Raw genomic sequence first — 14,274 nt, forward strand, 5'->3', positions numbered from 1 at the left:
ATTCTTGTCCATATGTTATTTAAATTATTAACCACGAAAAACATCCATTAAAGTAAAGGAATATCTTCAGGGCATTTTTTTATCCATTCACCTACTTGTCCCATGAATTTATTTTGCCACTACAAAGCTATGAACACCTAGCACCTGATGTCTGTTTTCCAATTGCATCTAAACCCAAACAATTCTTGAATATAAGAAATCTCATACCAGAGCTGGCCCCTCCTCTTAGAAAATAAAATTCAGACAATATCTGCTGTGTGGCAATGGCACTCCATGTTTAAGAACATTCCTGGTGAAATAGATGTGCTGTGATCCTTGTCTAGGAGGATTCGTGAATGAAAAATAAATCATGTATCAGACTCTACAAGGGTGCCTAATATACAGAGGAGTTCAAGAAATAAAAGATCATTAGGGTCAAGGCTTCCTCTGAATTCAGTTCTGAGTTTCCCATTGCTCATTCATTTCTTCACCCACCATGAAATATGTCACATTTTCCTCTACCTGGGCAGACATCAGGCACTACAGCCTTAAAAGTGGGCTCTCATTTCATGTCATGGTTGCTTTTTGCCCTCATTCATGTTTATGTTTTCTTCTTCACATTACTGGCCAACCCAAAACAAAACAATTAAATTAAAAGAAATGAAAGTAAGAAACTTTCATGAGTTTCTTTATGGTCAATTACATGATTTCTTTTTCTTGCTTGCTTTTTTCTACCTTCCTTTTTTTTCTTTTTCATTCTTTCTTTCCTTCCTTCCTTCCTTCTTCCTTCCTTCTTTCTTTCTTTCTTTTTTCTTTTCTTTTCTTTTCTTTTTTTTTTTTTTTTTTTTTTTTGCCAGTCCTGGGGCTTGGGACTCAGGGCCTGGCTTCTTTTTGCTCAAGGCTAGCACTCTACCATTTGAGCCACAGCACTACTTCCAGCTTTTTCTGTTTATGTGGTGCTGAGGAATCGAAACCAAGACTTCTTGCATGCGAGGCAAGCACTCTACTGCTAAGCCACATTCCCAGACCAATTATGTAATTTCTAGTGGTTCCAGTTTTATTTCTCTTCCGTAATAAAGGAAACATAGACAAAACAAGAGCTTTTGTCCAAATTGCTTCTTTTTTAAGAAGACTGAACTGAATGTAAAGCAAGTTCTATTAAGATATTCTTAGGAGAGGAACACAAAGGTACAATACCTATCATGCATCTGATCATATAAAATAATATTTATCAAAATGAACGCCAGGAAATGGAAACAGGAATATTTTTGCTTTATTGTTATTTTTGTTTTCTTTTTCTTTTGTCTTGTTTGTTCATTTAGCTGTCCCTGCATGGGTAAGAGGGGGCACAGACATGGAGGGACAAAGGATGAACAAAAGCAGCAATGGTATTCACTAGACACTGTTGAACATGAACTATACAACTTGTGGAAAGGGAGAGAAGGGACAAATTGGGAGAGAGTGAGAAGGAAGGGGTGACATTGTTCCCCTCAAAATGTACTCTTTACCTGACTTATATGATGGTAACCCCTTTATACATTTGAACTAGGAGGCCCCCACTCAAAACAAAGATGTGATGATTTTGATTTAATGGGGTAGGGGAGAGGAAATTCTGATGCACAGCCACATATTTTGGCAAGGCCCCAGCAGCACTGTTTCTTGGGCTGACCATCCCAGGTTTGCCTGGGGAGCAAGTGGAAGGAGTCCAGATCCCTCAGGTCCTTACCCCTCAGCACCCAGGTGCTGGTTCACACTTCTGCTGGCAGAAAGCTCTTGGCTGCCCTTCAGAAAGGGTGCCTGGAGCCTCGAACTCAAGCTTCAACCAAGCTCAGTGGAGAAGGTCTAGACATGCTCCATGTTTTTGAAGCACCCCAAATCAAAGAATTGCAACATGTTCTTCAATTGACTTGCCCAATAGTTACCTATAAAATAAAAGACTATGATGCACATGCTTTCAAGTCATTAATTTTGCACTGTCTCTTATGTCACATGCCATGTGCCTTACACTTTGTGCTAAAATGAGACTGGATGGAAATACTCCAGGTAAATAATTGCTTGCTCTAGGTGAGCAAAGACCACACATCTGTCAGATTTCCTTCAGGTTAATGAAAAGATCCTGAGGTCTGCATCTTCTATCTTCCATTCTTTCATGAGCTTCTCCAGGCCAGGAAAGCTTACACAGAAAAGAACTCAGTAAACAACAGCATTCATTAGCTAGGCTTGTTGTCTGTTGTCTCCCAGCCCCATCATGTCATAGATAACTTACTCCTGGGAGCCATGAAATCACTGTAAAGCAACTTCTCTGAAGCCCATCCATAACTGACCGTGGTTAATAGCATAAAAGTCTAATCCCCTGAGCAGAAGAATGTCTTTGACTAAAAGAGAGGAATCACCATGGTTTCCTTCCACACATTATTTCAGTAAGTTCCTAAGGTTTACATAGGAACCTGTTGCAAGTTATAAGGCCTCATGGGCCCCTTTGGCAGTGAACTTGCTCTAGACCAAGCTCCTTTTGTAAGAGAAGTGATATGAACACACTTGAATTCTCTGGACTTCTGTCGATAACTCCTCCATGCTGGCCGCCTACCCTAACACCCACCACAGCTGAAGCCACCAGACAATGAGGCAGAATCAAGTTTGCCCCTTCCCAGCTGTATCTTCAAATCCAGCATCATGGTGCTGCTCACATCCTAACCCAGCTGATTTTGTTGACCAGATCATCTGTTGCCTGGTATGCACTTTTGTGTACTTTCTCAGTTCTTGACCTCATGTACTCTTAGGAAGGAGAAGCTCCAGCTGTGAGCATCTGCTCCTAGACAATGCTTTCTTTAGTTCTGTTCAGAATCCAGTTGGTCAAGTCTCTGTACGATCATGTTGTTTATTTTCTTAAGATCATCTATGTTCTTTCCCTCAGCTGTTAGTCTTCTTGAGACATCATCCATCCTGGTTCCAGTTTGAACTGCAAAATGGAAAGCAGATCATGTGATACCAGTTTCTGGTATGCTCTACTGGGGTCATCAGAGCCCGTGTGTGTGTGTGTGTGTGTGTGTGTGTGTGTGTGTGTGTGTGTGTGTGTGTATGCTTAGCTGAGTGTGAAACCTCTGTTCCAGGATACATGGCTCCAAGAAGCCCAGGAGAGACACTGATGAAGACTGAAGATTTCTAGTAAGTGAATAACGACTTCAGCCTCTGGTTCCCAAGCTAAATCACTTTTGGCAACTCCACATAAATTCTTGCCAAGAAGAATCTCACTGGAAGCAACTAAGGCAATTTCCAGTGTGCCTGACTCCTTCCCAGAAGTGACTGCTCTATTGTCATGTTGCCATCATTTAGAGAGTGACATTGTTAGAGTCCCAGCCTATTTTGAAGTATCTGCTGGTTGTGAATTACTAGCCCCTAATGAATGTGCGATAATTCTCTTCAGACCACTCCTCAAAATAAAGCACACTGTTATCCAAATGAGAGGACACTGGGCAGGGCAGCGCAAGAAGGAATGGAAACCTTTGAAATCTACATTCCACAGATTCCCAAGAAATGCAGCACAAAATCAGAACTATATCTTTGAACTCCATACATCCATTTCAGACAATTTTTTTTCAAAGATCTCTTTCAAAGCTAACAATGCCGAGAACATGTCACCGAGGCTAGTTGATAAATGAATATGGAAAATATTAAAGTTTTACCTCAAGGTCGTGGGACAAATTGACTGCACAGTGGCGACTTCCCTCTCATGTCTAACATCATGTTGGATAAAACGCGGTCTAAGACATGAGAGCAGGGCTGGGAATATGGCCTAGTGTCAAGAGTTCTTGTCTCGTATACATGAAGCCCTGGGTTCGATTCCCCAGCATCACATATATAGAAAACGGCCAGAGGTGGTGCTGTAGCTCAAGTGGCAGAGTGCTAGCTTTGAGCAAAAAGAAGCCAGGAACAGTGCTCAGGCCCTGAGTTCAAGGCCAGGACTGGTGCAAAAAAAAAAAAAAAAAAGACATGAGAGCAGGATGATAACTAACTGTGCTACTAAGCCAGGCAGATACCACCTACTTCTCAAACAAAAGGGTAATACTGAAGTAAATACATAACATTTCTCTCTTCTGGAAGACAGGGGTGGTAGTGGGGGTAGTGCTACAATGGGGGTTTAAACACAAGGCTTTGTGCTTATACTTGGCTTTTTCTACTTTAGGCTGGTGCTCTATCATTTGAGCCACACATCCACTCCTGGCTTTTTGCTGCTCACTTGGAGATAAGAGCCTCAAAGATTTGTCTACCCAGATTTGCTGGCTTTGAACCTTAATCTCAGCCTCCAGGTAACTATATGCAAGTCAACAGCTTCTGAAAATGCTTCTTTCTTCCTACATTGGTCAAATCCAGAAGCAAATAGCAGCCATGTTTGCCTATTCCATAGTACACCGGTTCTAAAATAAATTTCTTAGGGGTGAAAAAAAAGGCAGGATGTGGTTTCCATATACAAAAATGTTCCACCAAAATTGTGTATTTATCTGCCCCTTGGGGATTCACAAAAAGTCGTGAAATATCTGAAATATTGCCTAGGCCAATAGTTTCTACTTATTTGAAGCCCAGAGCCCCTCTTTTCTTCAAAGAAAAACTTGACTTCCCTTCAACTAGTGCTCTCTAGAATAAACCATGGGGCCCTGGAACTGCCAACAGAGCAGATGAACACAGGGTAGTTGGCTTTCACTACCAACTGGTCCATTACTACCATTTCACTACCAGTTGGTCCATTATTCCTCATTTGCATGATGGTTATGATTATGACTAAAGCATGAAACCTGACAGTTTCATAAGAGCCTCATCAGGATAGTCTTATTTCTCTTGGGTAAAATGCCAGACTTAGAAAGAGTAGAAGTCCACACACTTTAGTTAAGAGAGTATACTTTTGCTCTGACCACCAGCAAGAGCAAAATAGCTCCCCTGTTAAAGTTGACCACAGGTGCATTGACGATGTCTGTGGAAACTCTGGTCTTAGGCTGGATTAAGGCTTATCTGAAAACCACACAGGCAGCAGAGTGCTCTGCAGCTCCTGATCTCATGCCAGGGGGACCGCAGGTCTACCTCTGATAGATAAGTAAAAATAAGAATAACAGATACCACTTAAAGGGCAAACTCAGCATATTGAGGGACAAACTCATATAAGCTGAGTTTAAATTATCCAAAAAAAGACACTCTTTTTAATTATTGGCAATACTGAAGTTTAAACTGAGTGCTTTGTGCTCACTAAACAGGTACTCTACCACTTGAGTCACACTTCTACCTTCTCCTTTTTCCTTTAGTTATTATTCTTATTATTTTAAATACTCACTTTTGTCTGGGGGCTACAACTCCTTGGTAGCTAGAATTATGCCTGGCTTGATTTTTAATTGACTCTTGTTTACTTTCTTGCCTCAATCTCTCAATTGCTGCCTCCCAAGAAGCTTGGATTACAGGCATGACTCATCATGCCCAAGAACTGACACTCTTCTTTAGTCACATCTGTTTGTTATGAAACCTGGTCCTGAATATAAAACATTGAAGGCCAATACAATACATAAAATACAAACATAAAGTAAAAAAAAATCTTAGTTCATTTTGAGGAATAAACTAATTTGGATCAAAGTGCATAGTGTTTGAAGTCCAGCAGTGATGGAGTGCTGACTGGGCACTTATTAGTGATCCTGTGCATATTAGCTTTCATTATTACTACACCAGACTAATAATAATGGATATGCTCTAGACAGCTATTAGGAAGTTTTGAGCAAACAGTCATTGCTTGGCATAGTACTATGAACTGAGTAAACACTAATATATAGCATTTGTTATTATCATTTCCTGTAATCATGTTACACATGTTCCTGAGCAGAGGATTCCCTTTGGGTCACTCATATGTTTATAGACATACCTAAAATTTCCTATTAATTTAACTGAGCCATAATGGCTCATGCAGGTATAGCAAAAGGCAGAGCATTGTCATATCTTGCCATAACATTTCAGAATAATAGCCCATGGACTCTTCCTGGCCTTGAAGGTTTACAATTATTGTAAGGATAGTTCACATGCGAACTTGTAAGTGCAAAAGAGCACTCAATGAACAGCTGAGAGAAAAGTAATGAAAGGCCTAAAGGTGCAGCTCACTTGGTGGAGCACCTGCCTAACAAGCATGAGGTGCTGAATTCAAAAGCAAAATAACCATTAAACCTCACTCCTTCCCAATCACCCCAGAAACAGTGGAGAGGAAAAGAGGTCACATGAGGCCAAATGAAGACCATACACTCTACCCCCCTCTCATCCTGGCCTCCACCTCTGCTGCTTCTAGATGAACTTAAATGAGAGAGTTTCCAGAGCTACAGGTGTAGCTGTTGAGAGCTACAAGCATAAGAGGACAGAAGAAAGGACAGTGTGAAAGAACCAGGGAAAAGGTGTCAGATGACCACCTCCAGCTTCCTCGCCATCTGACATGGTCTGGGAGAGAGTGGAAATAATTCCAGATAAAATTCCAGATAAAAGCATACAAGGATGAGCTGAAAACTAGAGAAAACTAGAGAGCTCAGTGAGTGAGGGCTGTGTGCAGGAGGAAGGGACAGTATCCCAAGGGGACAGATGGCATCCAGGGTGGACAAGATGTGACACTGTCTGCCCAGAGTGTCTCCAGGGCAACTTGCTCACGTGAAAATACCCATGCTACCACTCAAGGGTATAATATGCTCAGAGAAAACAAGTGAGCTTCTCTCAGGAGGATGCCAGCCTGGACAGCATCAAGCAGGAAAAAACCTGGAATAGTATGCAAGTGAGAAAAGCAGAGAGGAAGCTTGCAATCTGAATATGATGCTCTGGTTTAGACCTGAAGTTCATGGAGAAACCTATATATTAAATAAAGAAAACCAAGAATTCACTAGAATAACTTACCTATCATTTGACAGCGAGGGACTCTCAGTAAAAATGTCAAGTGTCCTATAAATACTTATAATAGGTGTTTGTGATCTTCTGGGAGCGTGGACTTAGGCTGTGGACTGGCCCTCATCACCCTATCCTGGAACAGCAGGGTTCACTCAAAGTAGCCCTTCTCCCTCTGAGTCTCCATAGAAGCTCTGATAGCCTGATTCATTCCAGGAACTATGTTAAACAATAGTTATGAGGAACAGCTTTTGAGGGGATACTTACTTATTAGAAAGATCACAAAGAACACCAGTGCCAGGCTGACAATCAGCACAATGAGCAACCCCATGAAAAACAGGCTCCGGCTTCCATTCCCAGAGTTTGCACCAAGGTCTGGGATTTTCTCCTCCAGAGCTAAAGGGAGCAAAGACACATGACAAGAAGTTCTAGGCGTCCAACTTGGTAGCAGAAAAGAACAGTGCCCCACTGTTGGAGAGCTGAGTGGTGAATACTGCCATTTTCGCTCTGACAACGCTGAAAAGTGACTTACATACTAGGAATGTCTTTGGACTGGAGTCATTTTTGGCATTGTTTACCTTCTTCTACATTGGTATTCAAAGAATTAATGAGTTTAAGCTGTCTCCTTGGACCTGTTTGGAAAATTCCTGAAGACTGTGTTAGCCATAAAGTGAACGTGAATTGGGGGTTGGGAATGTGGCCTAGTGGTAAAGTGCTCACCTCGTATACATGAAGCCCTGGGGTCGATTCCCAAAAAGCCAGAAGTGGTGCTGTGGCTCATATGGTAGAGTGCTAGCCTTGAGCAAAAAGAAGCCAGGGACAGTGATCAGGCCCTGATTTCAAGTCCCAGGACTGGCAAAAAACCAAAACAAAATAAAGTGAATGTGAATTGGAACAGGAAAGTGTTGCACAAAAGTGGATAAGAACATAAATAGTTCCTTAGGAAGGGCTTAAAAAGAAGGGAAAGATGGAGGCTCTGTTGCTCTCCTCCCCCACCCTCAGCAAACAGAGCTCCATGTGGAACACCTACCCAACACTCTGGGGTGAATAATAGAGGGTAGTGGGGAAGGGGCAAGTAAGATTAAGCAAGGGAGTCAATCCAATTAAAACACTGTGTGAGTACCACAGTAAAATTCCTTTGACCAGTGAGCAAATACTTTAAAAAAAAAAGTGAGCTGGGATGTAGCTCAGTGGCGCAGATGTCCTGGGTTCAAACCCCAGTACCAAAAAAAAAAAAAAGCCAACTAAAAAACAGTGAATGACAGGAATGTAAACAATAGGTCCTGTCTGTGATGAGTGTACTAATAATGGTAGTGGGGAAGGTAAATGGAAAGGAGGAAGAAGGACAAATGTGGCCAGAATACTATGTACACTTGTGAAAATGCAATGATGTAAGTTGCTAAGATTGATTTGGGAAGAAGGCTTTGGGGGTCGGGGGGGTGACAGAGGGGACAAATCTGACCAAGCTACATTGTATGTAGCTTATAGGGACGTGTCAAACGTCAAAGCCAGAAAGGGTAAGCAAGCCAACATACGGAATAGCTGCTGGGATCCGGCAGGACAGAGGTTTAATTTGTTTAAGTCATTTATGGAATCCACAACATAGAGCTTTCCATCTTCATGAATACCATGAGAGCTGGTGTCCTGGGTGGAATTGTTCATTGTTCCTGGAAGAAAACACTGATATTAACTATCAGAGGCCTTCTGGGTGCTGGTGGCTTACACCTGTAATCCTAGCTACTCAGGAGGCTAAAATTTTAGGGTCATGGTTCAAAGCCAGCCTGGGCAGGAAACCCTATGAAATTCTTATCTCCAATTAATTACCAAGAAGCTAGAAGTGGAGCTGTGGTTCATGTAGTAGAGAGCTAGCCTAGAGCACAAAAGCTCAGGCATACTGCCTGGGCCCTGAGGTCAAGCCCCAGGCAGGACCAGCACAAAACAAAACAAAACAAAAACAAGAAAAAGATGCCTGTCTAAGAGGCAGGGCAGCAAAAAGCTAGACAGGCACAAAAAAGATCCACTCACAAGCACAGTGTTCAACTATGGTCTAGAAAAGCTTTGCTATCTATAAGAAAATATTTCCTTTGGCAGGTAATTTTGCAACTATTTTGTTTGCTTGCCAGGAGCCTGGAAGTTGAGTGTGTGAGCCAACCTTATCATATCCTGTAAGAAGAACATCCTTATGATGACCTGGTGATATCCTGTTTATCTGCACGTGCTCTCTCCTCCTCCTTGAGTTTCTCAATTCTAGCTCATTTTCCAAAATCTGTTTTGCTTTGACTTTTTATAATAATTTTTTCTCCTTTATTCTGGTGAAAGGTCTCAAGTTACTTGAACATAAAGACTAGGTGTAAATGTAAGTACAAAGTTAGGCTAGTCATCCTGTAGCCATAAAGGTTTGGAATAAAGAAAATGTCGTTAACATAACTAATTACATGAAATGTTAATCCAAAATTATAACTTCTCATTTGCTCTCAATATAACATGATACTTACTCTCAAATGTAGCCTTCAGCCACTAGATGCTGGCTGTTCGAGGACAAAAACCTTAGTGAAGTTATATATACTACAGAGGAAGGCGGTGTGTATTCCATTAGTCTCAGGTCATTTACATGATCAGTGTTTTTTAGTTAAGGTTTACATTTAAGGTAATAAATATGACAGCACAGCTTCAACTCTGAAAAGTCAGAAGAAATAAGACCTAAAGTAAGATGTGTAGCACAACAGAGCTGTGGACATTTCATTGTGTGAAAAAAAAAGTTTCAGGAAAACAAGCTCCAAAGACTGAAAAGGCTTCTCTTTCAGGTGCCTGTTTCTAGTTGTGATGCAGAATTTGGTTTAGAAAGGATGCACACACACACACACACACACACACACACACACACACACACACATTCTCTCTCTCTCTCTCTCTCTCTCTCTCTCTCTCTCTCTCTCTCTCTCTCTCTCTCTCTCTCTTTCTCTCCCCCCTTTCCCCCACCCCCAGGCTTGAACTCGGGGTTTAGGTGCTGTTCCTGAGCTTTTATGCTCAAGGATCTCTACCACACAAGCACTCTACCACTAGAGCTACAACTCTACTTCTGGCTTTTTATGGTTAATTGGAGATAAGAGTCTTATAGACTTTAAAGCCAGGGCTGGCTTTGAACTGAAATGCTCAAGTCCCAGACTCCTGAGTAGCTAGGATTATAGGTGTGGGCCGCCAGCGCTCCGCCTTCAAATGTGCTTTAGTATGCCCTCCATTCTTCCCACAAATGAACACACTGAAGGTCTGTAAGGAATTGCTTAGGATCATGCATTTAGCAAGCAGCAGAGCTGAACATGGCTGTTTGTTATGGGGTCTCACTTCATATACCTTTCTTTGACGCACCCCTTCCTTATCCTCTTTCTAGGTTCAGTGCAAACATCCCCACCTCTGAGAAAGAACAGATCTGTGCCTCCTTTGTACCTTTGTTGGTTCTGCTCATTCTCTCTTAGTAGAATGACACAGTATTTGATTAAATTTTTTGCTTGTGTCTTTGACTTCTCCAATAGACTGAAAATACCCAAGACTAAATCCACAGTGCCAGGTTCCAAAGTCCTTGACTCAGGTATGTTGGAACACCTCAAATATTTAAGGTTTAAAGTCTATTTTTCAAAAGAATTAAGTACACCAAAAGTAGTAAGATGGAGTGCAAATATTGTCATGTGATATCTATTTGAACTTCAGTACTAAATATAATAAACACTGTGTCTGTGGCTATGCATTTCCTTTACCATTTTATAGTTTTACTTTGCTGGTTCTGGGTTTGAGCTCAAGACCTGGATACAGTCCCTGAATATTTTTGCTCAAAGCTAGCACCCTGCCACTTAGCCACAGTTCCACTTCCAGCTTGTTTTCTTTTCCTTTCTTTCTTTCCTTCTCTTTCTTTCTCTTTCTTTCTTTCGTGTGTGTGTGTGGTTAACTGGAGATAAGAGTCTCACAAACTTTTCTTCCTGGGCTGGTTCAACCATGCTCCTCAGATCTCAGCCACCTGAGTAGCTGGGATGACAAGTGTGAGTTACTGGATTTGCTAAGATTTATCCTTTTTAAAGGTTTTCTTGGGGCTGGGGAGATAGCCTAGTGGCAAGAGTGCCTGCCTCGGATACACGAGGCCCTAGGTTCGATTCCCCAGCACCACATATACAGAAAAACGGCCAGAAGCGGCGCTGTGGCTCAAGTGGCGGAGTGCTAGCCTTGAGCGGGAAGAAGCCAGGGAAAGTGCTCAGGCCCTGAGTCCAAGGGCCAGGACTGGCCAAAAAAAAAAAAAAAAGGTTTTCTTTTTTCCTTCAATACCCAACAACAGAATGAAAGAATTACAGAGTTCGAAGAATTCATATTCAGGGATGTGTTTGGGGGTGGTGTAGATCTGTAAAAGATCCAGTATCTGGCTTTGAGTAAACACGTAAATCCAATAATTCCTCCTGGAACTATCTACAAGCTTCTGGTTTGTGGGAAAAGTGCTTCCAGAACATTAGTTAAGAGACACAGTGAAACCCCAAAGTCATAAACTCACTTGGCTTTTTATTTCTAGAGTTAAAACTATAAGACACTTTATAGTTTCATCAGGAATTGTAATTAGGAAGAACCACAACTCCCTAGAGGTTTTAGATAAGGTACCAGTGGAAGCCCTGATAGTGCTGGATTCCCAGTATACTTACTTCATGGAGTAGCCATGTGGGAGTGAATTGGCATGACACTAAATTTAAAAATCAAACAAACAACAACAACAAAAAACAGCAGCAGCAGCAAGTAGAATAAAAGGAGCCTCTGGAATTAAATCTTAACCCTCTTGCATGCACATAAAACCAAGGCCCCAAAGTACTGACTGAGGGGGCTGGGGATATAGCCTAGTGGCAAGAGTGCCTGCCTCGGATACACGAGGCCCTAGGTTCGATTCCCCAGCACCACATATACAGAAAACGGCCAGAAGTGGCGCTGTGGCTCAAGTGGCAGAGTGCTAGCCTTGAGCGGGAAGAAGCCAGGGACAGTGCTCAGGCCCTGAGTCCAAGGCCCAGGACTGGCCAAAAAAAAAAAACAAAAAACAAAGTACTGACTGAGGCATTGTTTGAGATTTCTAAACCATTCATCTACAAATATTTTATATTTTATTATCCTTTTATACTTGATTTCAAACACTAATATTTGACCAGGAACAAAAGGCTGTATGTGTCACATCATGGGGTCATTGTTAAACACTGCTTCTATTTTAGGCTTGGTGACTGATGGCATGGTTAATTTGGGGTTCTGACTTAATATCCTTGAGCCTTCCCTTCCCCTTCAAGAATGTAATTGCTCCTGCTTAAATTGCATGCTGAGGCTTAATCATTGTTTACAAAGCAGAGGTCCAGCTAGGAAAATCATAGCCAAAAAAAAAAAAAAAAGACTTAAAAGTAATCGTAGAGCTAATAAAATATTTTCATTATTGACCTGGGCCCCCAACCAAAAGATGATTCCCCCACCTTGCCCCAAAATCTAAGACAACCTCAAATTAGCTATGAAGTACTCTGAAAGTCCCTTCTTCATGGTGAAGTTCTCATGTAAGGACTATCTATTTCAGTTTGTTATGAGTGATGGCACCAGACAAGTGGGGAATAAAGAGCTAGCAGAGAAAATGAAGTTGAATGTGATTTGTAGCCACTAAGAGCTCACAGATGGCTTATAAGGGCTCTGCTGGTAAATGGATACAAGATCACATGGCTTAAAAACTAGAACCCAAAGTTGTTTGTCACCCCAGTGACTGCTATCTTTGGCATCTCCAAATGAGGGCATCTGGGAGCAGCTAACAGGGCTGATGAAACCTGTGTTACTAGCAAGTCTCCATCACAGATTGGACCCTCCCTCCTCAATATGCTTATTGGGCATAGCAAGATTGGGCAAAGCAGCATCCTCTACCAGGACCCTTTCTAGTAACTTGATCTAAACCCATAAGTAATTTCTTTTCCCCATTTCCATCACTACTGACAACTGATCTTTCTTTTATCATTTAAGAAATATTTGCCTAAATATTATGAAAAATATAGTTGTCTATGGAAAATCACATTGTGCTTAATTTTCTCACCCCAGGTACTGGTTTAAAAAAAACTATAACTCGCGTTGATATTGCCTGCACCAAACCTGAACTGTTACAAAAGGCTTAATTCAAAGTTAATAAGAAGCATTACTGGGGGGAGTTATGGTAACTTGTTCTTTAATACATTTCAGAGTCAATGCCTCTTCAATCGGGAAGTCTTTTTTTAAAATCAAGTTTAAATCATTCCTATCAGAAGTCAGAAGCACAGAACGCATGCAACAGAGACTTCCCGAACTCAAGAATCATAATTTAGTCTCAGTAAAGAAACGGCATGCAAATTACTTACAAAAATGTGAGCTTTTGGCTGCTCGGATATCGGGGAGGAAATTCAGTTATCCAGGAGCAACAACAAACCTTTCTACAAATTCTGTAGTTCTTTCTCTGCCTTCCTGAGGCACACAAGTACTTGCAGGAGGCTCATAAACCCAAGCCAAAAAAAAAAAAAATTGGTGGTCTATATTTAGTGTTAATTTACCCAAGCAATGTAAAATTCCAAGAATCTACTTTTCCCATGTCTAAGTTTCTTAGCAAATATGTTACTGAGACTATGCTTTAAAACTACCACCAAAAACAAACCCCCACCAGACCCTAATTCAACTGGTAACTGCAAAGATTCTTACTCGACTGAAGTTAAGCCTCCTTACTTGGCTAATGTGACTGTAAGATGACACCTAATAGCCAGCATTTCTGCCATGGCCTGCTCCCATATATAAATATCCTGCCGCACTCAGGAGGTGCCTCTGTGACAACTAACCTATGAGGATCAACCAGAGAAGTGCATTAAGAGTACAGGATTACTAGTGTCACATTTGTCAACCTTCCATTACTCTAACAAAATACCTGAGATAAATCAACTTCCAAAGAATAAAAGGTTAGAGCTGGACATAAAGTTACTCAGGAAACAAAGTAAGACCCACTCAACAAATAAGCCAGACATTGGGGTGTGCAACTGTTATCTCAGCTTTGTGGGAGGCATAGTAGTAAAATCATGGTCCCAGGCTGGCTCAGGCAAAAAGCAAGACGCTACCTAAATATTAAGCCAAGTGGTAGTGGGTGATGCATGTAATCTTAGCTACTTGAGAAGCTGAGATCAAAAGGATTATGGTTTGAGGCCCACCTGGGCAGAGAAGCTTGCAAGACCCATTATCTATAGCCCAGTGTGATGACACAGCGTCTGTCATCCCAAGTTATGTGACAGGCTAAGATTGGAAAGACCAGGGTTTCCAAGTCAGTCTGGAAAGCAAAGGCGGTGAGACACTATCTCCAAGTGAAGCTAGATGCGGGGCATACTAGGGGTCCCAAGTGACTAGACAGCCTAG

The 14,274-nt window shown here is 41.6% G+C and overlaps 1 protein-coding gene across 1 annotated transcript; it reads right to left on the reverse strand.

The window, feature by feature from the left end:
* Nucleotides 1-1,448: 1,448 nt before the first annotated feature.
* Nucleotides 1,449-14,274, reverse strand: Lsmem1 (leucine rich single-pass membrane protein 1). Its single transcript, XM_048339769.1, has 4 exons — nucleotides 13,242-14,274; nucleotides 8,403-8,534; nucleotides 7,135-7,263; nucleotides 1,449-2,938 (listed from the first exon to the last, which is right to left on the reverse strand). Exons 2-4 carry the CDS (start codon nucleotides 8,527-8,529, stop codon nucleotides 2,808-2,810), a joined length of 387 nt encoding a protein of 128 aa, XP_048195726.1. The 5' UTR covers nucleotides 8,530-8,534; nucleotides 13,242-14,274; the 3' UTR covers nucleotides 1,449-2,807.

This window comes from Perognathus longimembris, chromosome 2 (assembly GCF_023159225.1).
Source record: "Perognathus longimembris pacificus isolate PPM17 chromosome 2, ASM2315922v1, whole genome shotgun sequence".
NCBI classification, from domain to species: domain Eukaryota; kingdom Metazoa; phylum Chordata; class Mammalia; order Rodentia; family Heteromyidae; genus Perognathus; species Perognathus longimembris.